General features: G+C 48.5%; 1 protein-coding gene and 1 long non-coding RNA gene across 3 annotated transcripts in view; one reads left to right on the top strand and one right to left on the bottom strand.

The window, feature by feature from the left end:
* Positions 1 to 186: 186 nt before the first annotated feature.
* On the top strand, positions 187 to 3,461 carry LOC129677558 (uncharacterized). Its single transcript, XR_008720212.1, has 3 exons — positions 187 to 369; positions 1,640 to 1,788; positions 2,738 to 3,461. It is a non-coding gene; the product is annotated as an uncharacterized LOC129677558 (long non-coding RNA).
* An 887-nt stretch (positions 3,462 to 4,348) lies between these two features.
* Positions 4,349 to 22,215, bottom strand: part of Ahcyl2 (adenosylhomocysteinase like 2) — a gene marked incomplete at its 5' end in the record, with an annotated part of 143,646 nt that continues 125,779 nt past the window's right edge. For both annotated transcript variants that reach the window (XM_055608096.1, XM_055608098.1), the window contains 7 exon segments: positions 4,349 to 7,440; positions 7,891 to 8,011; positions 9,430 to 9,508; positions 9,609 to 9,677; positions 12,411 to 12,509; positions 19,001 to 19,095; positions 21,627 to 21,697. In XM_055608096.1, the coding sequence (XP_055464071.1) occupies positions 7,434 to 7,440; positions 7,891 to 8,011; positions 9,430 to 9,508; positions 9,609 to 9,677; positions 12,411 to 12,509; positions 19,001 to 19,095; positions 21,627 to 21,697 (541 nt within the window). In that variant the 3' untranslated portion in view covers positions 4,349 to 7,433.

Genomic DNA, 22,215 nt, shown 5'->3' with positions numbered 1-22,215 from the left:
GGCTCTTTCAAGGAATCGGCGCCCCGCGCCCCCGGCGTCCGCGGCCGCCCGGACCGAGGCTTCGCGCCCCGCGCCTGCGGCCCCGGAGCCCGGGCGGTCTGCTCCTCCCGGCGCGGCCCCAGCCCCGGGGTCCGGCCCGGCTCCGCCGCGGCCTGCGCTCCCGGCTCCGGCCGGCCGGTGGCCGGAGGACCGGGAGCCGCCGCCGTGAGCCACCGCTTTAGGAGGGCCGAGGGGAGCGGGCGGGGCTGTGCCGAGCACCGCAGCGTTTCCCCGGCCCCCGCCTCTCTGCCGGGTTCTTCTCGCCAACCCGATTTTTACCGAGGAGGGAGTCCTGAAGCACAGGGGACGCCTGCGCTTTCTGTCAGCGAGGTGAGTATGCTGTTCTAGGAAAGAAACCCGTTCTTTGGTTTAACAGTCTTAGCCTTTCCTCTGCTGTGATAAAACACCAAAATAAATAAAGTAAGATAAAAAGCAAATTGGGCAGGAGAGGACTTCTTTCACCTGATAGCTCACAGCCCGTTACCGAGGGGAGCTGCGGCAGGACCTACAGAAGCCTTGAGGAAGCTGCTCACAGGCTTTTCCTCACAGCTTGCTCACTCTTCCTTCCGCCCTCCCTCCCCTCCCTCCCTTCCTTCCTTCCTTCCTCTCCTCCTCCCTCCTTCCTCCCTCCCTCCCTTCCCTCCCTTCCTTCCTTCCTTCCTCTCCTCCTCCCTCCTTCCTCCCTCCCTCTTTCCTTTCTCCTTCCTTTCCTTTCTTCCTCCTTCCTTTCTCTTTTTTTCTCTTTCTTTTTCTTTTCTTCTCTTTTTTCTTTTTCTCTCCCTTCCTTTCCTTTTCTGCTTGCTCGCTCACTTGCTTTCTTATACAGCTCAGGACTGCCTGCTCAGTGGCACTGGCTACAGTGGTCCTGACCCAGGACCTTCCACACCTACCACCAATCAAGAACATGCCCCATAAGCTGGCCACAGGTCAGTCTGCTCAGTGGAGGTTCCCTCTTCCAGGACTCTGGCGTGTGTCAGGTTCACACACAACTAGCCAGCACAGCTACTGCTCCTCAGATCCTACTTAGGACCCTTCTCCTCTGGAAAAACTGTGTGTGTGTGTGTGGGGGGGTCCTTACTCCACTCAGCTGTGTTGCTGTCAAACCAACTTGGCTGGGATCCGAAACTGTAGTATTTGTATTCTCCTCAAACAATGACATTTCCCTCCTTTCCTGTATCTTAGGGAAAGTTCTATTCTTTACACGAGTCTCACATTGTAGCCCAGGATAGCCTAGAACTGTAGCCTAGCCTGGTCTCTAACATATGGTCGTCCTGCTTCACCCTCCTGAATACTGGTATTGTAGACACCAGAAACTGTGCATATCTTAATACAATTTCTTTCTTTTTTTTTTTTTTTTTAAGATTTATTATGTATACAATGTTCTGTCTGCATGTACACCTGCACGCCAGAAGAGGGCACCAGATCTCACTATAGATGGTTGTGAGCTGTGGATGTGGGTGCTGGGAATTGAACTCTGGAAGACCTCTGCAAGAGCAGCCAGTGCTCTTAACCTCTGAGCCGTCTCTCCAGCACCCCCCCAATTTCTTAAAAAAAGCTATATTACTTATGTTTTGTCTATATGTATGTCTGCACACCACAGGCCTTTCCCTGGGACTGGAGTTACAGGAGGTTGGAAGCTGCCACGCTGGCCCTGGAAACTGAGCTCGGGTCCTCTGCAAGAGCAACTGGTACTCTTAACCACTGCGCCATCTCCCCAGACCCTCAACTCTCTTTCTCCCTTACCTTTGTGTAAGTTGGTAGGTGGCAGGGGAGGGATACACTGAACAAGACCCCATTCCTTGGAAATTTCTGGGTACCTCTCCTGGCCCCCAGTATCTCACGAGCACCCCAGTCTTCCCTCCCTGCTCTCGCTCTACTGTGAATGTAGGCTCCTCTGGAGGGCTAGGCTTCAGTGTGGTCTTGAGTTTAGTCAAGGGCTCACGTAGCTCGGGTCAGCTTCAAACAAGGTTTAGCTGAGCATAGCCTTGAACTCCTGACCCGCCAGTCTCCAGAGTGCTGGGATTACAGGTGTGCACCACTATGCCTGGCTCTTCGTTGGCTTTTGCAGCCACATTTTGTATGTTTAACACAGGGGTTCACAAAGTATGTGCTATTGACATTTTGGGCAGAAAAATTATTATTTAAGCTGGTCAGCAGAACTTTTGGCTGCTCCTAAAAGATGCCAGTAGCATTTTCCCCTTAGTTATGAAAACAAAAAATATCTTTTAAACATTGCAATACGTCCCCTGGGGAGCAAAATCTCCTGTTGTAATACTGTGGCTTTGTAAATAAACTCATGTGAATTTCCAAGAAAGTCTGAGGCTCAAGGCACAACTACTCAGTTTTGGAATTTTTCAGGGTATAATTTGTTAAACTCTTAAAAATGTACAATCTACATTAAGATTCGCAACCCACGCCTCCTTTCCCCCGCTTCTGTGTGACAGACTTGCCATTAGCACAGCTCATCGGGTTCTTTCTAAAGAGTTCATTGCATGCTCCCTCCTGAGAAGCCAGACTCTGGGACTGACAGTCCCAGCAGTGGTTTCCCTGAGAGCCCAGCCAGTCAGCAACAGCCTCACAGGCGAGGTGTGAGGGCTTCTTCCTCCTTTTGCTTGTCCTGAGGGCAAAGGGCAACAATTCTGCTGGGGGTGGGGTTGAGGCACTCCCCACTTAGAGCTCCATCTGGCTCTGCTTCCAGAGACGGGACTTGAACATGTGAAGACTGCAAAGGATCTTGTGGATTGGAAACCAGCAATGGCTGGACATCTGTCTGCTCAATGTGAGCCCGCACGGATGTTCAGAACTTTCCATGAAAAGGAAGTTGTCTGAAGAAAAACTGCATGAGGTCACAGGAAACTTCAATCGACTGAAAACTGAGACGGAAGCTTATTTGTTCACCAAAGAGTGACAGTCGTGGGTGCTGCCGGCCACTGAAGCACCCAGCAGCACCTGGGACGGGCTGTCAGGCTGTCTGTGTCTTTCCATCTGCTAAGAGCTGCTGCCAGCATTGTAAAATCTAGACTGCTAGAGCCAGAGACGGCTCAGTGGTTAGGGGCACTAGCTGCCCTTCCAGCACCCTAGCAGGTGACCAGCACTCACTCGCACACACCCACACACAGATACATAGCCAGAATCAGTCTTTAATAATAAAACAGCCCCAAACACTATACTGCCAACTTCCCTTGTCCCAAAACTCAGGTTTCACTTCAAACTCAGGCTTCGGACAGAGGGTTGATGGGACAGATAGAAGCAAATTCCTTTCTGCACTTAAGCACTGTGACTCACGAAGGTAAAACACTCCGTTGGATAGCGCCCGGCACTAGGCTTAACAAGAGGCGGCAGTCTTCAACGCCTCGTTTTCAGACAAGCAGGCAGAGAGGATAATAAAGAGCTCGTGTGGGGTGTGGTGAGAGCCCTCATGGGAGACCCAGAATGGGGGGGGGAGGCGGGGTACCCAGAATCAGCATGAGCGTCCGGGGGCCGGGCCGGGGCCTCGGAACTGTGCTACACACACTGGCCGGTGTCCGGGGCCTCGGGGAGAACAGCCAGTGCTCTTAACCACTGGGCTATCTCTCCAGCCCTACTTTAAGCAGTATTTTTTAATGTAACAGACTAATAAAACATTAACATAAAGTAATACACAGTTCACAAGCAAGTAAACTACGAGAAAATCAGCCCCAATGGCTGCCCTACCAATGGGTGAGACAGACAGGCAGCTGGACTCACGGTCCACTTACTGACTTAGAGATTAGTCCGCTGGACCCTCTCCCTCTTTGCCGGGGTATACCCAGACCTTCGGTCCCATCAGCAGGGCAACGCAGCGGTACTGGGTGACCTAGAGCCACGCTTTAGACTTTGTTTTTAACTTTTTAAGATCTTAACCTCACAGTTCTCACCTCCTCGAGGTTGTGCTTCTGAGGTGGGCTCCTTGCACAGTCGGGTGGAGGTCAGGGTGGGAGGGGCAAAGCACTTGTCAGCAGACTGTCTCAGTGTCAAAGACGACAGCCTGGCAGTGGTGTGCGCACCTTTACTCTCAGCTCCTGGAAACTGTGAGTTCGAGGCCAGCCTGGTCTACAGCGTTAGTTCCAGGACAGCCAACGCTGTCAGAAAAACACTGTCTCGAAAAACAAACAAATCAAACCAAAAAACCAAGACTCTCGGGGTGCCGGTCACTCCAGCACACCTGCTGGAAACTGCATCAGCTTTTCCCTCCGTCCGGTGGCAGGGAGCCTTGCTGGTCTGTTGCCCGCATTGCTCGCATCTCTGCATTCCTAGTTCACAGAAGCAAGTGATGGTCTCAAGACACAGATGAGTTTTAAGAATACTTTATTTTTTGAGATTACATAGTCATTATTGCTGATCTAATACAATCACTTAGACATAAAGATTTCCAAGAGCTTCTCAGAACTGGTGATCCTTAGCGGTTTCGTTCCTTTCAGTAAGATGACAGTAAGAACTAGATGATTATTCATATAGATATATAGATATATATAGATATATATAGTTTAGACTTGTCAATATAGAATTTGCTGGTGTTTCCTATTTTCTTTCCATAATTTTCCTTTATTAAAAAAGCTTAATGCAACAATGCATTCTGATTTTTTTTTTTTAAACCATGACAAAGTTAATTCTGAGGAAACCACAGGAGCAGCAATTTTAGATCTGTTCAGAGAAAAGCCAAGCAGCAAAAAAGCTTTGCAGGAGTGTGTGGCTGTGGGGAGCCGTGCTCTGTGCTCTCGCAGGAGGGAAACACGAGGAGGGCCGAGGGAGGGTAGGTTAGAGGCATTTGCTGAACAAGAAAAAGAAACAATATTTCCAGTGAGAAAGCGACAAGGCCCTGCAGCAGCACAAATTCACTGTAGATAAATGGATCCCGTGGGCTAGGGCCACACAGCCAGCCAGGCTCACCTTCTCATCCTTGCCTCCCGGCAGCCAGGGTGCATCTAAGAGGAGGAGCTGCAACCTGCTGCCAGCGTACAGGACAGACAGACAGGAGCAGGAGAGTGTTAACACCCTAACTCCTGGATGTGAGTCCTGGGCTGCCTTCCCTCTCTCCCCAGCTCCTCAGAAGCCCTCTGTCCTGGGGATTTGCTAGGCCCGGCACATGCTAGTCAAGTATCTGTCACTGCCTACATCCCTATTAACATCTGCTTCTTAATGACTGATGACACAGAAGTCTCCAGAGAGAGGAGAACAGATGTCATCTGACACGCACAGGCAGATACCTCAGCATGGGCAGCCGAGTGCAAGCTGCCCAGCTCAGGAGGCCATGTGGCCCCTTCCCGACTTGGAATGGTCTTGTCACTGGCTGTGGCAAGGCACACTCTAAGTGCCAGCCGCAGGGAGCTGCAGAGAGCAAGGCTCTGCTGAATACCGGCAGGTCATGACGTGCGGCCACGCCAGACGCCCGCCTAACAGAATCCGCTCTGAGTGCAAGATGAGGCACAGAGCGCTGAGGCTTTTGCTAAAGAGATCCAATTAAGAGGCAGCCAGGCATGCCAGCACATGCCTCAGGAGGCCACGGCAGGCGGACTGCCATGAGTTTGAGGCTAGCCTGGGTTACACAGTGAGACTATCTCAAAACAGCAAGAACAGAAAACCAAAACAGAGGTGGTAGTGGGAGAGGGGTACCATCAGCTATTAATACAAAAGTGAGAATGAGGCAAACAGACTAGAGGGTGTTGCTGGAATCTTCGGCCTTTGTGATCTTGCCTACAAAACAGAATGCAGTCATAGATGATGCCTGAGAGGAAGCCATCCTCTGCGCTAAGCCTGTCCATCACTTAATAAGGCCAACAGCCACCTACCCCAGCTCTGATTCTCTGTCTTCAAAAATAAGGACACTTCCAGACTAGCTTCAGGGTACACACCAAGACCAGGGGACACTGCAGACGGTGGTGGTGGTGGGGGATGGAAACTTTCAGGGCTCTGGGTGTCCTCTGTCTGAAAGACCTTGGTCTTGGACTTTGAAGCAGAACAGTATAAGAAATATGTGGGAAACAAACATGAGACTTGTAAATAGGGTGGGCCTCGAGAGAGACTCATTCAACAAGATTCCTAGGGTCACTCGATTTTAATTCTTGAAACCAGTCAGTCTGTCTCCAAAGGAAACCCAACTCTTGGGTGGAATGAGAAAACCACAGTTTACGTTACTATTTTACACTGCTGGAGTTACTTAAGAAACAGAAGCCTTAAGCAGAAGGGGCCAGATCATAAAGACACAGCAGCAGCAGGGAAAGATGAGCCACCCGGCTGTATATCTCACTCTCACCAACGGCAACAGCCAGAGGCAGGAATGTCTGATGAAGTTCCAACTAGTTCCCATCCCCGTTCCCAGCTCAGGGCCAGGCAAGTGCTCTGCCGCTGCGCCATCCCAGCCCTCAAACTAGTCCTCACCGCATGGATGCTCTTTAGAGTCCCCGTTTTCTGCAGGCAGGCCAACAATCTTTCCTGGAAAACAGGCAGACTTGATTCTTTAGGACATCAAGGTGTACCCCCGCTGCAAATCTCCACCAACCACCTTTGCCAGCGGGGTTCGAGAGGCCGTTTCAGGCAAGAACCCAAGTGTCAGGAAGCACTGCCCCTTCAAGCCCCTTCTCTGAGACAGGGCCTCCTAGGAGACGGCCCAGTTAAGTTACAAGGAAGCAAACTATGGGCCAGTGGAGCTGGTCCCCTACTTCCTGAGCAGAGGTTAGTGGGGTCAGAAAGCAAAACAAATGCCTGGCCAGCACCAGAGCTACAAAGATCATGGAGGCACAACCCTCTTGGAACCAGGATGCATTGAAACGGACATAGTATTGACGAAAGAAGCCTGGGTAAGACAAGAGACCCCAGTAGGCACGGACACAGGCACAGCTGAGCTCCTGCTGCAGCTTCGAGATCTTCCCACTCCTACCTCACTAGCCTTTTTATCAGGAAGGCAGTGACAGTAACTATCAAGGCCGAGACCTGACTTGACAGTCAGGTCCTGTCAATTCAGCGGCTTCCGAAAGGCCTCACCTGGGAAAGGACCAAAGCTTTGAGAAAGGCAGCTGCTGAAAATTTATTCCAGAAAACCCTAAGTAACAAGGAGTCTGGCATCCCTGAACTGACTCCTGAGCCCAGAAAGAAAAGCGGTCATGGCTGAGGACTCCATCAGCGGGCAATGGCGTGAATGAAGCACTAGAAGATCGGCTGGTTCCTTCCTCCTCAGCCTGTCGTCTGCGGCTTTCGGGGTCCCAGGAGAAACCGCGCTCTGGGCCCTGGCTACAGGCACAGGAATCTAGATTTTAATAAATAAACATCCTAACACAGGGTGAGCACGGCGGGCAGCTGGCTGCTTCTTCCTTGGAGAGCAGCTGAGAAAAGGCTTGGTTCTGCTCCCTAACGCGTCCAAGGGCTTGCATTACAGGAACTCAATACCTGGTGGGAAAAAGGAAGATGAAACCGATGCTATCTGCTGGTGAGGCTGGGACAGAAGGGGCCTGCCCACAGCTCTAACAGGGACCCAGGGCTCTTCTAGGGCACGCACAGACATCATGGGCCAGCGAGAAGGCTGAGTGGACACACGCGCCTGCCACCATGCCTGCCACTCTCCCCGGGACTACGGGAGAAAGAGAACTCACTCCCACAGGTTATCCTCTGCCCCCTCCCCCAACACACACACAGTCACAAAATGAACAGGTAAAGATGTAATTTCAAAAGGCTAATATTGGTGTGTCTGTGTGGAGACTGCCAGTGTTTAAACAAGTTCTCAGAATATTCTGAGCTGGGAGACCAGTTTTTCCAAGTTCATGGAAAGGTGTGTGGTAGAACATGCATGGATCAGCTCTTCACCCCCCAACCTTCCCTGGTCTCCGGAGCCCAAGGCACCTGTAGTAGTTGGGCTTGAAGGGCCCGTTCTTGTTGAGTCCCAGATACTTGGCCTGCTCCTCTGTCAGCTCTGTCAGGTGGGCATCAAAGGTGGGCAGGTGGAGGCTTGCCACGTACTCATCTGCAGAGACCACACCAGTCATGGGGTTAGCATGGCTCCTGTCTGGCTGTTCTCCTCAAGCTAGCCTCAAAACATTGGAAGACATTTCTAGTTCTTGGAGATAACGGGAAAACGTTTGACTTTTGCTCTTAGGCCTTCAATTCTAAAAAATGACTGCCTTCAGCTTCAAGTCCAGTGACTTTCAAAGCCAAGCATTTCTTCCAGTAACTCTTTCCACCCTGAAGCTTGTTCCCCAGAAAAGAAAGGGATAATGGGATAGTACGGGACTTAGACATGGGAAGCCCCACCTTTACTTTTGCTTCAATATCTGTATTATATCATGAAAATACTAGAAATGCTAAATATACATTCCAGAAAAATTAACACCCATGGGAATTGGGGAGAAATAACTAAAAAGGACCTAAAACTGTGTGCTTTGCTTTAGTAATTTTACATCCCTCGAATTCATTGTATTTACAGCCTCATCATAAATCCAAAGAGGACAGACTGACTGCTCTGTTCGTGTTGTAGTCTTCCAAACTGTGGTAGTTTTGTTTTTTGCTTTTTTCTTTTTTAGAGACAGGGTTTCTCTATGTAGCCCTGGCTGTCCCCAAACTTACTATGTAGACTAAGCTGTCCTTGAACTCACAGAGATCCACCTGCCTCTGCCTCCCCAGTGCTGGAATTAAAGACCTGTGTCACCACACCAGACCCATCCAAACACTATTAAAGAGGAAAAATTGCAACTTGTAATAGCAAAACCAGAGCTGATTTACTTCCTGAGTTTATAAACACAATGCATCCCCTACGCGCCCGAGATAGGCTCTTTAACCATTTAAGACAGTTTAGTGTTTCTATTACACCAAAAACCACATAATTAATTCATTACAGGAGCCTGCATCCCTTCAAAGAAGAGGCATTTAGTATCTTAGAACTGAAATAAGCTGGACATCATGAGGCCAGAGGTATTCTCTTTTGGGGGGAATATTTTTGCCCTCCTTTGAGATTTTTGCATACATGGTATCTAAAAAAAAAAAAAAAAAAAAAAAAAAAATCTTTAAAATTGAATTGGTAGGCCGGGCATGATGGCACATGCTATAATCCCAGAGAGGAAGTAAGAGTGAGTTCAATGCCAGCCTTGACTACATGGTGAGACCCTGTCTCAAAACATATAATGTGATGCAATGTAATAGGGTATAACAAAATAGTTCTCATGTAGGTATTCTAAATCGCAGCAGAACGCAAGAACCTCTCTAGAAAAACCTATGTGGAAAATTATACACATCACCTTGGAATAGAGTCTAGAGGCCAAGCTCCTACTCTTTATGATAAGGATCTATTTTCCTCCCTCCCTTCCCCTCCTACCCCACGGAAAGTCAAAACCTCCCAGCCTCCTCAGCTCCGACAGTGAACTTCTCTGGTAAGGAAGAGCAGCTTACCCATCTTCTTGGGCAACAGGTACACATCCTGCTTATAGCGTCCCTCGGGAGCGTTGTAGAGCTCTATCAGGGCGAGAGCCTAGGGAAGCAGAGAAACGTGCACTATTACCTTCCAAAGCCACGGGACCTGCTTGTTGGAGCTCCTCTTCAGCCCATCACTGTCCTGCTGCAGATCTTACCTGAGTGGTAGCAGTGATGGAGAGCACAAATGTAGGCACTGTGGAACAGCTCAGATTCAGCAGACGGCCCTAGTGATCAAAAGTGGAGACAAAGGGCATTAGGACACTTGCTGGCCTTTGAGAAAGAATGGCTGCCAAGTTCCAATTCCTTCTCAACAGGGCTTCCAGACAAAGCAGGTGCTCAGAAAAAGAATTAATTCATAGCCTTTCTTTTTCTCCTGCCCACCACCTCATTTTTTTGAGACAGGGTCTCTCTGTATAGCTTTGGCTGCCCTAGAACTTGCTATACATAGCTGACTGACCTCAAACTCACAGAGATCCTCCTGCCTCTGCCTGCCAAATGCTGGGATCAAATACATGAGCAATCATATTTTAAATGTTTTAAAAATTTTAATCTAAATTTTATTTTTTAACTGATATATCAAGACAAAAATTATATACATTTATGGGGTACCACGTAATATTACCGCACAAGAGTACATGTATCTATTTCCTCAAACAGTTGTTTCTGTAAATCTCCTCTTGCAGCTTTTTAAAGTGCCCAGCATATAACTGTCACCTACGGCCCCAGCATGGTGACAGTACGCCAGAACTATTTCCGCTCCTAGCTACATGAAACCCAGCATCCGCTGACCAACCTCTCCCCAATACCCCCCAGTTGTGGGCCTCTGGCCACCACTGTTCTCAGCTGGAGACCCACTGTGTAATCACAGGCTGGGCTCTAAACTCTCAATTCTCCTGCCGCAGCCAAGGCCGACCTTGAACTGCTAATTCTCCTGCCTGTCTCCTAAGTGCTAAGACTACAGGCATGCACGGCTACTTCTGGCCGCATAGCAGATGTCTTTAGCTTACACAGGAGGGCTGAGATTATGCGCTGCTTGTCTTTCTGTGTCTGGATGACGCCACATGGATAACGACAGGAGCCCATCGCTCTGGCGGAACATACCCACTGTGTGTGTCCTTCAGCCAGCCCCACCACATGGCTGAGGGGAGTGCCTGTGATGGGGAAGGCGGCACAGTGTCTGACATACTGCTTTGAGGCCTTTAGATGTCTAACAACAGGACCACTGGACACACAGCACTTCTGTGGTTAAGCTGTGAGAAGCTCAGACTAGTGTTCATAACTTGTTATCTTTTACCTCTTTGGAACGTGGCTTTATTACCATTTTCCTGACGATCAGTGACGCTGAATACTTCCCTTTGTTAGTTGGCCATTTGCACATCTTCTTTGGAATTAACTGATATCCAAGGGAAAGCACTGAAAATTTGGTAACTGCTCTACTTAAACAATTTCTGGGACTATATAAAAGAGAATAAGGGCAGTCTTATGACAGTGCGGAATGTGAAATTCTCTCCATTTCCCATTCCCTAAGCAAAATACCCTTCTCCTGAGGGCTGATCTTCCTTTGCCTGTCTCAGGCAAGGGGAAATCTCCAGGCTGGGAAGAGAACAACGGTAGATTTAGGAAGCTGCGTTTTTCTCAGTTTCTCTCTGCTCCAAAGGCCTTGAATTCTGGGTGTACAGTAAGGACAGTAAAGGAGTGAAAACCTGTCCCATGCTGGCCTTTCTTGCTTTGTTTCCTAGGAAGCCTGACTACTAAAAACACCTTTAGTGCCTACTTTTGTCACCAAAATTGCAGAGAGGGACCTCCCAGGGCACTTTAGAAATGTTGCCAGACAGGGGGCTGACGTCAAGGCTATTAATAAACATTTAACAACCTGTTCTTTTATCCATACACATGCCTTTCTAGACATGCCCTAAAGCATTTAAGAATGTTAGCTAAGTTAAGGGCAAGGGAGAAAAAGAACAGTAAGAACAGGCAATGTTGGCCTTATGTGCCTCTAAGTAAGGAGATGATACTTTACATTTTCATACTCAGTTTCTTCAATGTACGAAATAAACCGAAGGGAACTGAAACTCAGGAATAGTCTTTTTATTCCCTTGATATCAGGAGTTGTTCCTTGAAAGAGAAAGCTTCACGGGAAGAACAAGAAGCCTCCCAGCACCCAGGAACCCCGGCCAGATAGGCAGGGCCTTCACTACAGGAAACACAGCCAGCAGGTAACCGGTACTTGCTGCCCACCGATCTGATGACCTCATTTTGATCCCCAAGACCCACACGGTAGAGAGCTGACCCTTGCAAGCTGCCCTCTGACCTCCACACGTACAAGAGAGAACATGCACGTGACTGCCCCCTCCCCACGCACTGGAAACACAGCTCAGCGGTGGAGCTCTTGTTGCCCATGTGCACATGTGTGAGGACCTGGGTTCAACTCCCTGCACTGGAAAAAAAAGCAGTATGTGTGGGCTCGATGAACAGGATGGGGAACTACCCATCAAGCAACACTAACAGAATAAGCTGGGGTCCTACCACACGCCTGGTCAGCTCATCAGTTCAAAGGACACTGAGAGAGAGATGCTGTCAGTGAAGACTGCCCCACAGCTTCGCAAAGACAGCCTGAGTTACAGCCAGGAGTACCTCTGTGCTTGCTGATCCAACCCCACCAAGGACCCTCTGTGAGCTCACGGGCACTGACTATCTGCTAACTCCTTCCACGGGTAGCCATTTCCTGACAGCCTGGAGACGACACGGAGGCAGGAAATTGGTGAAAAGAGCGGGACCAAAATAGTTTCTTAACTGCTGAATGAAAGGACCTTTCACATCAGAAGTAAATTCTGGTAAAGTAGTTGAAGTTGTGCTGCAGAGACAGGGTTGAAGGATCAGGGAACATGAGGAGGAGGCAGGCCGGGAATGGCAGTGTCTCCTGTCAGTGAGGAGCTCTCTCTCAGCTTCAGGCTTACCTCTGCCAGCAGAACTATCCTCTTGCCATCAGGCCATATCACATGGTCAACTTGGGATCTGACTCTCTCCCAGGTCAGCTCTGGGGTCCGCAGGCTCGCCTGGAACATACAGTAAGAACATTATTGGCTGTGGCAAGCCCCACACTGGGGACAGAAAGATGCTGCAGGAGCCATTTCAAATAGCAAGTCGAAAGAAGCAACCAACATGCCAGATGAGGAATACCTGTCCTGGGCTGGTTAGGACCGTTCCATTTCAGGGAATTTAATCTTAGGCTCAGCCAGGGAGGGATCACTCAGGACGCCATTCCACAACATATACTGTGCGCCTGCTCTCTGCTGAGCACAGTAAAAGGTGCTACGGGAAATACAAAAGAAACCAAAGGCATGGTTTCTGCCTTCAGAAAGCTCACATTTCAGTTGGGGACACAACAATACATATGTGAGAAGAAAGTACAAAGCCACATGCAAACAGGTGCAGATTAATATGGTGCAAACCGAACACATAAGTGCTAAAGAGACAGGGAAAAAGAGAAGAGCAGAGCCAGGTGGGATTAGCTGAACGTCCTAAACACGGCATGCTGGGGACCAAGGCTCTGCCCTCTTGGCCCAGGGTTCCGGTCACACCTCCAAAGGCTGGTTTACTCTACAGAAGCTCTGTGCCCTAAGTGCAAACGTGAGGTGGCTTCGTCAGGAACACCAGTGCTAGAGTGACGTGCCTAACAGCTCACCCTCGTTCCACTTCTGTGCAGTGTGTGTTCAGAGGGCAAAAGAGGAGATGGTGAGTTATTATCAGCAGCAGCAAAGGACAGTCGCGGGTGTGCAGACTTAGGACAACTACTGCCCTCTTCAGTAAGCAACAGCTGAAACACAAAGGGAGCCCAGATCCAAAACTACCCCATCAGTTCATCTGGGAAAACTGAAAAGCTTTGCCAAACACTAGTCCTCAGACAAGAGAAACACGTTGAGGTACACAGAATTCTAGGCGCTGTAATAAAGGACAAACACTGAGAGGAGAAGATGAGCAATTTCTGCACACAGACAGTATCTTTTCATTTTTAAATCTCCAAATTGTTTCTAGACATACGATGGGTGCTCAGTTAGATGTTTAGACAGTCACGGTCCCTGCCTCTGAGGAAATGGCGGCCTAATGGTGCAGGAAGGCATGTGATTACACTGTAGTGTATTCAGGGCTGGGTCTACTCGCGGTCTTGACCATCATTTCTTTATTAGGTATGTTGGAAAGTAAAATTTGACACATAAGTTTCATAATTTGTTCACTCATTCTTGAGAGCTATTTCACAGTAACTACCAAAATGTTATAGGTATATAATTCTCATCAATTAATTTAATTTTAGAGTCCTACAACAAATATTTATTCAAGTCAAGAATTTAAGTGCCTAAGAATTTTAATTAAGGTGTAGGGGTGCATGCTTCCATTCCAACCCTTGGGAGGGGGAGGAAGGAGAATCCAGAGTTCAAGGCCAGCCATGGCTAGAACAGAACTGTGTCTTAACAAACAAAAGCAAAAGCAAACCAAGAATGGCCATTCTAACATTATCTATCATAGCAAACAAACATAAACCAACAAGGGAATCACTAAGTCAGTCAGCTCCAGCGGGTTTATGTGATACGCTAAAAAGAAACAGCAGATGAAATAGTAGTAATGGTAACAGCAAGTGTCACGACAGTGACAGGTTTGGTACGTCGCTCGGCGGTGCTGCTGGCCAGCATGTGCGAAACCTCGGACCTGACCCTCCGCAGCACAGGCAAGTACACGGTCCGTAAATGATGTGAACAGGGCTAAAAATAAGTGAAGCAAGCAGACAACTGGAGAAGGCATATATATATAAAATAAATCCTTTAGACTTTGAAAATACCACATGGAGGCATGGGACCGCCTCTGGCCATACATGCAGCTCTGTGGTAACTCAGGCATTTCCTAATGAGACAAGACGTTAAGGAGTTCAATCTTGGTGATGGGGGCAAAGAGCGGACAACAGGACACTGAGAGTCTACCATCTCAGGAAGTGCTCCCTGGGAGGAATATGGTGAAACCACGGCATGGGCAAGTGTTTATGAACATAGGAAAACGGTCAACGGTGAGAAGAGGCGGCATATGAAAAGCGCAGGAATGGCTGCTCTACAGGCAAAACCCTTGATAGTCAATTTAAAAGGAGGTTTAAAGAGAAGCTTGGCTAGTTTATCTCTACCATTTTCCAGGGAGGGTCAATGCTCTGACGATGAAGACAGCTACTTGGCAGCACTCCCTGCCAGTGTTTCCGACCCTACAATTGGCACAATAACTCTAAAGTCAACCAGCTGGGGCTGGGAGAGGAGCCCAGTGGTAAAACACGTGCTTTTGGGTTCAGTCTCTGGAACCACCACTCTGAAAAGGGTGGAGCGGGAGGAGCACTAACTTGGCTTTGCTGTGCACTGACACTCAGCACTCTGAGGAAAAGGGCTGCTCAGGCAGACGCCCTCTCCCACAGTGGGCACACCCCTGGACGTGCACCGTGCCGGCACACGCTGACCTTCCGTGGCTCTCGGCAGTGCACAGTGCTGCCCCACCGGGAGCACAGCATCGACAGCAAGGCTTAGTCAAAATCATTGTTTGGTTGGAAAACGCCCTTGAAAGCATGTGTGTATAATGGTTTGTCACTTGAAAGAGCTGGCCAGCAAGTAGGCTACTGCAGATTCTCCAGTATTCATAGAATTCAGTTTTCTGGAAAGAAAAGTACAGCTTTCTAAATGGCTAACAGTTTTCATGAACTACTCTTTCCTGAAATATACAGCAAGCAACATCTCAAGGTTAGACAAAACCAAAAATTCCTACCCAAAAGAGGAAAAGAAAACCTAAGAATTTCTGGGGAGACAGCCTCAGGGGCTCTTCCTGCACACAGCCCTCCAAAGCCTGGAGCTCTCCAGGTAGCCCAGGCAGGCCTCAATCCCAACCTCCTCTCACCTCAACCCCCAAGAACTAGGGGGTTGATCATAAAACTCTCTGGCTGGCCAGCAGGTGGATCTCTTTGAGTTCCTATAGAGTGAGACACTGTCTCAAAACAAAGCAAAACAAAATACACACCTGGCTGGATAACTATTCTATAGTAACAGTCTAGAGAGTTTCTCCTCTAAAGTTTGGTTACAAAAGATCAATTATCTGTCTGAGTGAGTAAGTCAAGAGAAGTCTAGGTAGCAACACTAAGGTGATCTCTGGAGAACCCCCTTTCTCCCCGAGTGAGCAGGCCCCCTGGCCACAACCCTAAGTCTCACCCCTCTGCTGTTTGCCCCCTAAACCCACCTGCATCCCAAGAGCCTCCTGCTGTCCCTACACTCCCTGAGCCCAGAGGGGCACCCTTACGCAAGAGCCAGGCTCACACTTTAAAAATACACCAGCTACATTTTTTCATCCACTTGTTCCCAACTGTCCAGCAGCCTCTTTCCTATGTAGATAAAAATCTAGTTACTATGAGCCCCCAGGCTCTGCCTTACCCCTCAGCTCCTCGAGCTGCCTCCTCCGCCCTCACCTCCCTTTCTCTCTACTCTGTCACTGTCACCAGACTTCATCTTTCAAAGATTCCATTTACTTCCCCATTGATCTACTTATGCCTCTTTGTGTGTCTGCTGGTCCAGACATGGAATGTGTGTGGAGGTCAGAGGATCATGCATGTACAGGGATTGGTTCTCTCCTTCACGTGGTTTCCAGGGATTCAGCTCGGGTCTGCAGGGTTGGTGTTTTACCACTGAGCGACAGCCCTGCCTGACCATTCTCTCTGAATATACACTACTCAGATATCTTGTTTTATCTTTCATTCATCTTTCCCCGTCCCCAAATATTATATCCACAAAAATACCTTTCTTGACCATTTCAGTTAGAAGAGTGTTCTCAACACCCTCATCATGTTTTTTATTCAATACGGCACAGAGAGTAACTGTTGACTTATTTATCATCCATCTCCCACACAGGAATATAAACTCTTCAAGCAGCAAGATGCTGTTCAATTAAAACTTGGGACTGAGCAGGCCAAGTATTCAGTTTACACTCGCTAAATAATGAATGAACATCCTGGTTCTAATTATTGGCTGAGTTTGCTGTTTTCTTGTTTTGTTTTGTTTGAGGTAAAGCTTGTTATGCAGCCCTGGCTGGCCTTGAATCCCCCCCCCCCCCCCCGCAGCAATCTGTTGTAACATTCTGAAGTGTTGGGATTGCAACCAGGAGTTTTCTATTACTTTACATTTTGTTTTACATATTCTGTGACATACCATCAAACACTAATAATTTAACTTTCAAAAACCTTCTGAGCGGCATCTTTTCTAGACCATTTAATCTGGCATATACTTTATGCCATAAAGAATTCAGAGAAAAGAGAGAGCTGTCTCTTGGCTCCTGATGTAGCAAGCATGGGGTCTACCTAGCAGTAATGGCAAATGCAGGCCTCATTTCAGCATGCTGTCCTGGGTGGTCCTTCTGAAGTAACGCATCATACTGACACTCGCCAACGTTAGACACCTTCAGGGCTCCCTGTCTGTTTCCTGGGACGGGCTGGAAGGCCCTGAAAGGCCTGGCCTAGTCCTCCTCAGCCCCCACCTTCCCTTCTTCCCTCCTGTGCTCCTTTCATCCCCAGACACAGCAGGGTCCCTTCTGCCTCCAGACATGTCCCAGCTGCTGCTGCTGAAGATCCTCCCAGCATCAGGCCCATAGCATGACACTTCTACCAAAACAACAACGTAGTGCTCCGTCCTCTGCCATGCTCTACTTCCTTTTCCTGCTGTCTTTTTACTTTTTAATCATAAGAATTTTGCTTACTTATTACGATTAGTTTTCTTCCCACTTAAACATGAACTCTGAGGTAGGAATTTGTTGTGTTCATGGACTCTAAGCATCCGCAAGTGCGGCTGGTGTATAGCAATCACACAACAATGGTTGTGATGCAAGGAAAACGGCTTTCGACCTTTATTCTGAGCAATTACTCATGTCTGGCCTGTCTTTAAATGGAAAACAAAGCTTTGGAGTTGACACCTGAAATCTTTTCTTTTTCTGAAACAGTCGTAGCTTATCATTATCATCATCACTTTCTGGGTGGCCCTGGCTGTCCTGGAACTTGCTCTGCAGACCAGGCCAGCTTCAAACTCAGATCTGCCTGCCCCTCCCTCCTAAATGCTGGGTTAAAGGTGTGCACCGCCACACACTCCGGCTCAAACACTGGAATTTTGTGCTTGAATTTTATTTTGCATCAACGGTTTGGCTTATTAGTGTATTACTGTCCGTGCTTCCCGGTTTAAAGTTCAGATAACTCCCCACAGGGGGGTCAAAGCCGGGAAGGAGAGAAAGGGGAAGTCGCAAAGTTAGATGACTGTGTGAGAGATCCGCAGAGCTCCCTGTGGCTGTAGAAAGACAGACTTTCCCTCCCCCCATCTCTGATCATCTAGTAAAGGTGCCCTTCACTCATGGCACACAGGTGAGACATAAGAGGATCCCCACCGACCCTGCTGCCAAGAACCACCTATCAACTGTAAGCACACTACAGTGACAAGATGGAGTGATGGCGGACGACCTTAGGAACCCCAGGCTGGCAACAGGCTTTGGCAGGTTAGCTTGCTGGCTATGTCCTTCCTTCTCTTTGGTGCTGGGGTGCAAGGATTAAGCCTGGAGCCTCGTGTGTGTGTGTGTGTGTGTGTGTGTGTGTGTCCAACACTGACACAGAGCTACATCCCCAGTCAGCTGTTTCTAAGAACAGAAGAATATGACATAGGGCGACAAGGAAAAACCACAGAAAATGAAGATTATCCAACAAGGCTCTCAATGTCAGCTGGCCCTTACCTGAAATGCTGAAGCTCAACCACAGCAGCCCTCAGTGGAGATGAAAGCATGCTATGGTTGAGCCATTACCCACAGATATAAAGACAGACCTGTCATACAATGCCACAAAAACTTAATGCCAGAGTCAAAGTCACACTGAGAGATACTTTGGTGAATCTGAAAAGAGGTCAACGCACCCCTATCGCCTGTAATTTGTGAGCGGCTTGGAGGAGCATGATCAGGGTGGAGAGGAACACTGACAGACCCCCAGGTTAGGGACGCCTGCCGTCACACAGGGGCTCTGGGCGGAAGGCGCTACCTGCACACGCAGCTACTCCGACTCGAGAGGGATGTTAGGACAGACCCAGGCCAGAAAGAAAAGGCGAGACCGCGGTGTCTAACAGACACGGCCCATCAACGGCAGTGTGCCCATCTGAGCCCACAGCTTTCTCCCTGCAGTGTCTCCCCCGGACTAGCCTACGCATCTTTATGTAAAACTGAGCATCCCCAAATACTGACAGCCGCTCTGAATCATGCTGGGTTCATCCAGCTCCCAACTCTTCACACGGAGAGAAATGTTTCACAGTGCGGTAGGCAGTCAGCCTGGGTGGAAGGAGACAGTCACCTGAAGAAACTGCAATGAAAAGCTTTTCTCTGCCCCTGAGCACAGGCTGTGTGGCTGCTAAGTGAACAATACTCTTTTTCCTTTAGGCTAGCTGGTGACCCTGCCTTTCTTCTTCCGTGTTGTTACCCGGGAAGGAGGATGGATGGAAAGCGATAGCAGTGGTCTTACCACATCGATCTCGGTGTTGGAGTGCCCCATGTTACACACGATGCAGCTGTTCTTCATGCGGTCCAAGTGCTCCCTGGTCACCACGTTCTTGTTACCTTAGCGCAGAAGAGAGGCCACACGAGGAGAGGCGAAGTTAGACCCCTGCCTCATAGGATACACACACACACATATATAATGCAGTGTGTAAAAATAAATCCCATATTCATCATATTATTAAGAGCAAAAGCTATAGAATTCTTAGTTGTTTACGGAAATCGCAGAGGAGTCCTCGTGGCTTCAGGTTTGGCAACACTCTACTCCCACACAGCACTTTAAACATAAGCAACTGAAGAAGACTGACGACATCAATAAACACACAAGTCCTTGCTGTAAGTGACCCCACTAAGGAAGTGTTTAAAAAAACAAAGGGCCTGAAAAGATATTTCTCTGGAGAAGATACGAATAGCCAAAAAGCACAGGGATGAAGGGAAAACATCACCAGCCATCAAAAGCATTTACTTCATGTTCACTGGATGGAAAAACTAATAATAAGCTGGGTGTGTGGCTCACACCTGTCATCCCAGCACTCAGCAGGCAGAGGCAGAGGCAGGCGGATCTCTGAGTTCAGGTCCAGCCTACAGAGTGAGTCCAGGACAGCCAGGGCTACACAGAGAAACCCTGTCTCAAATCTCTCCCCCATTACACACAAAACCCCAACAAAACAAAAACAAAAGAGCCCACAGTAATAAACTGTTGAGGGTGCAGAGGAATGGAGAGCCTCAGGCACGGCGGGCCTAACTGTGCAACTGTGCTGCTGCGTGAACAGCAGTTTGGCCCTGAAGAGTTACCACACGACAGTAGTTTTACCCCTGGTTATACAGACAAGAGAACTGAAAATACGTCCCCACGAAGACTTGGCTCCAATGTTCGCAGCAGCATTATTTACAATCACCCCAAAGTGAAACCAACCCAAACATCTACCTATATTCACCAGACAAAAGCTGTGGTAAAGCCGCAGATATTATGTGGATGGAACTTGGAAGGAGCATGTTAAGTCAGAGGCCAGTCACAAAAGACTACATAGGTAGGACTTTATCTCACATGGACCGTCCAGAAAAGCAAATATGCAGCCCGAAGGGTAGTGGGTGCTCATGTTCACAGGTGTGTGAAGGAGGTCATAAGGAGTGACCATTTGGACAGAAGGCTGTGGGTGTGATGAAGTGTTCTAGAATTAGGTAACAGGGTGCTCCATGCTGGTAAAAGCCGCTTCGCTGTACACTCTTCAAAGGCAAACGCCGCGCTAACAAACTGAACTCCAACAGAAAGTTGTAACAGTTATACCACCCTGTGGATTTCTTATGAAGTACTGAATTTTGGTGCTGGCGATCAGCCCTGGCCCTCTGAGCTCCAACTGCAGACAGAGCTGCACACATATGGGTGGAAGCCACATGGACTCACATCCCGCTCACGCTATTTAAAATAAGTTCATTCAGTCCCTGGCACGGGGAGGAGGGGAGCCAGGAATGAGGAACGGAGCAGGCGCTCCCCACAGCCCGTCCTCTGCTCCCAGTTCCCGCCGAAGCTGTAAACACTTATTTCCTCTCTCGAAGAGAATTATATAGAAGAAAACCAGTATTCCTGTGGCTTATGGTTCTAGTATACAATTATAATACGCTTCTCAATCTGAAAAAAACAGCCATTTTCAACATTGCTCCCTAAAGTTAAAAATCTACCTGTTTTAGAATTGACTCTGCTTTTTCTAACCATGAAGCATTTTGCTCTTTCTCTGTTATAATTCACAGGGACTATATATATGCACATTTGCTTTGTTTCTTCGCTTTTGGAGACAGAGTCTCACTATGTAGACCAGGTTGACCTCAAACTCAGAGATCCTCCTGCCTTTATAACCCTAGTGTTAGGATTAATGGCGTGTGCTTTTAGGGTAAAACAAAAGCTGACAGGATGAGACAGGAGCTCAGGGGCAGAGCACATATTCAGCGTCCCGAGGTCCTGGTAGCAATCACTGGTGCATGCTCCTCAGTCTGATTTCTAGCTATGCCTAGGAGGTCAAGGCAGAGACCCAGCTAGAGGATGGACAGACACTTTTCTGTAGGGATCACTTAAAGGCCTGTGCTCGGTAGAGTTCTGTGTGGGAAAAGGAGACAGCGAGACTTTTTTCTTTCTGTTGTCTGCACGCGTGCCTGTTGTGTTTGACTCCACAGTGCTGAAATCAGGAGTGCACACCACTGTGTCTGGTGTTAAAAACGACCAGTTATTGTCTGTGTTTCGGTGTTTTCCTGCCTGATGTACATATGTCCAGTGCCCACGGTCAGAGGAGGGTGTCAGATCCCCTGAACTGGAGTTATAGACAGCTGAGAGCTACCATGTGGGTACTAGGTCCTCTGTGGGAACCTGGGTCCTCTGCAGAGCAACAAATGCTCTTAACCACGGAGCCAACTCAGCAGCCACACAGGCCTGACCGTTTTACATGCGTTCTTGGAATTAGTAAGGCAAGTATCTTACCAAATGAGCCACCCTGCCTTCTCAACCCCTACCTCTGGCTTTATCCTCAATATTTTCAACCACTTTTCACTTGCTCCATGGAAACATTCCTAAGCCTTGCCCCACCAGACAGAGCACATTGTACCTGTACAGGTGATGACGATGTCCACTAGTCGGATGACTTCAGTCAGCTTCACCAGCCGGAACCCGTCCATGCTGCAGAGATAAAGCGGGGCAGTCAGCTCAGCCAGGAGATGGCCAGTCTCCCCCCAAAGCCATCTCCGAGTTCCTTAGGGAGCCACGGTGTCACTGGGCAGATGGCTGGAGTGTTTCCAGGCTGGCCTCAAAATCAGGATCCTAAGCCTTTTCCTCTCTAGTGCTGGAATTACAGGAACGCGTTGCCACAGCTGCCTGGGGCTTCCCATCGTCAAAAGTCCAAATCCTCTCCTTAGTTTATGTGGAGGAATGTAAAGGCTCCCTTTGCACCCCTGAAACTATTCCTTCCTAATGAAGGGAGCCAGGTAAGGACTGCCATGAGACCCCAAACCAAATTTCTAGAAATTGACCTGTGGCCATTGAGTGAGTCTATTCTCACTGAACCTGTTCTGTTCTTGTAAGGTCGTCAATTAAATTCTGAAACAAAAACAAACAGTTTTTCCTTAGTGCCTTATTGTATTTGATGTCTCTCCACATTGAGCATGATTCAGTTTCTTAAAGCCTAACTGCCTTCTTTC

The sequence above is a fragment of the Psammomys obesus genome, unplaced genomic scaffold, assembly GCF_907164565.1.
Source record: "Psammomys obesus unplaced genomic scaffold, mPsaObe1.curated_primary_1811, whole genome shotgun sequence".
NCBI lineage: Eukaryota > Metazoa > Chordata > Mammalia > Rodentia > Muridae > Psammomys > Psammomys obesus.
This window is presented reverse-complemented; position numbering and strand designations above follow the sequence as displayed.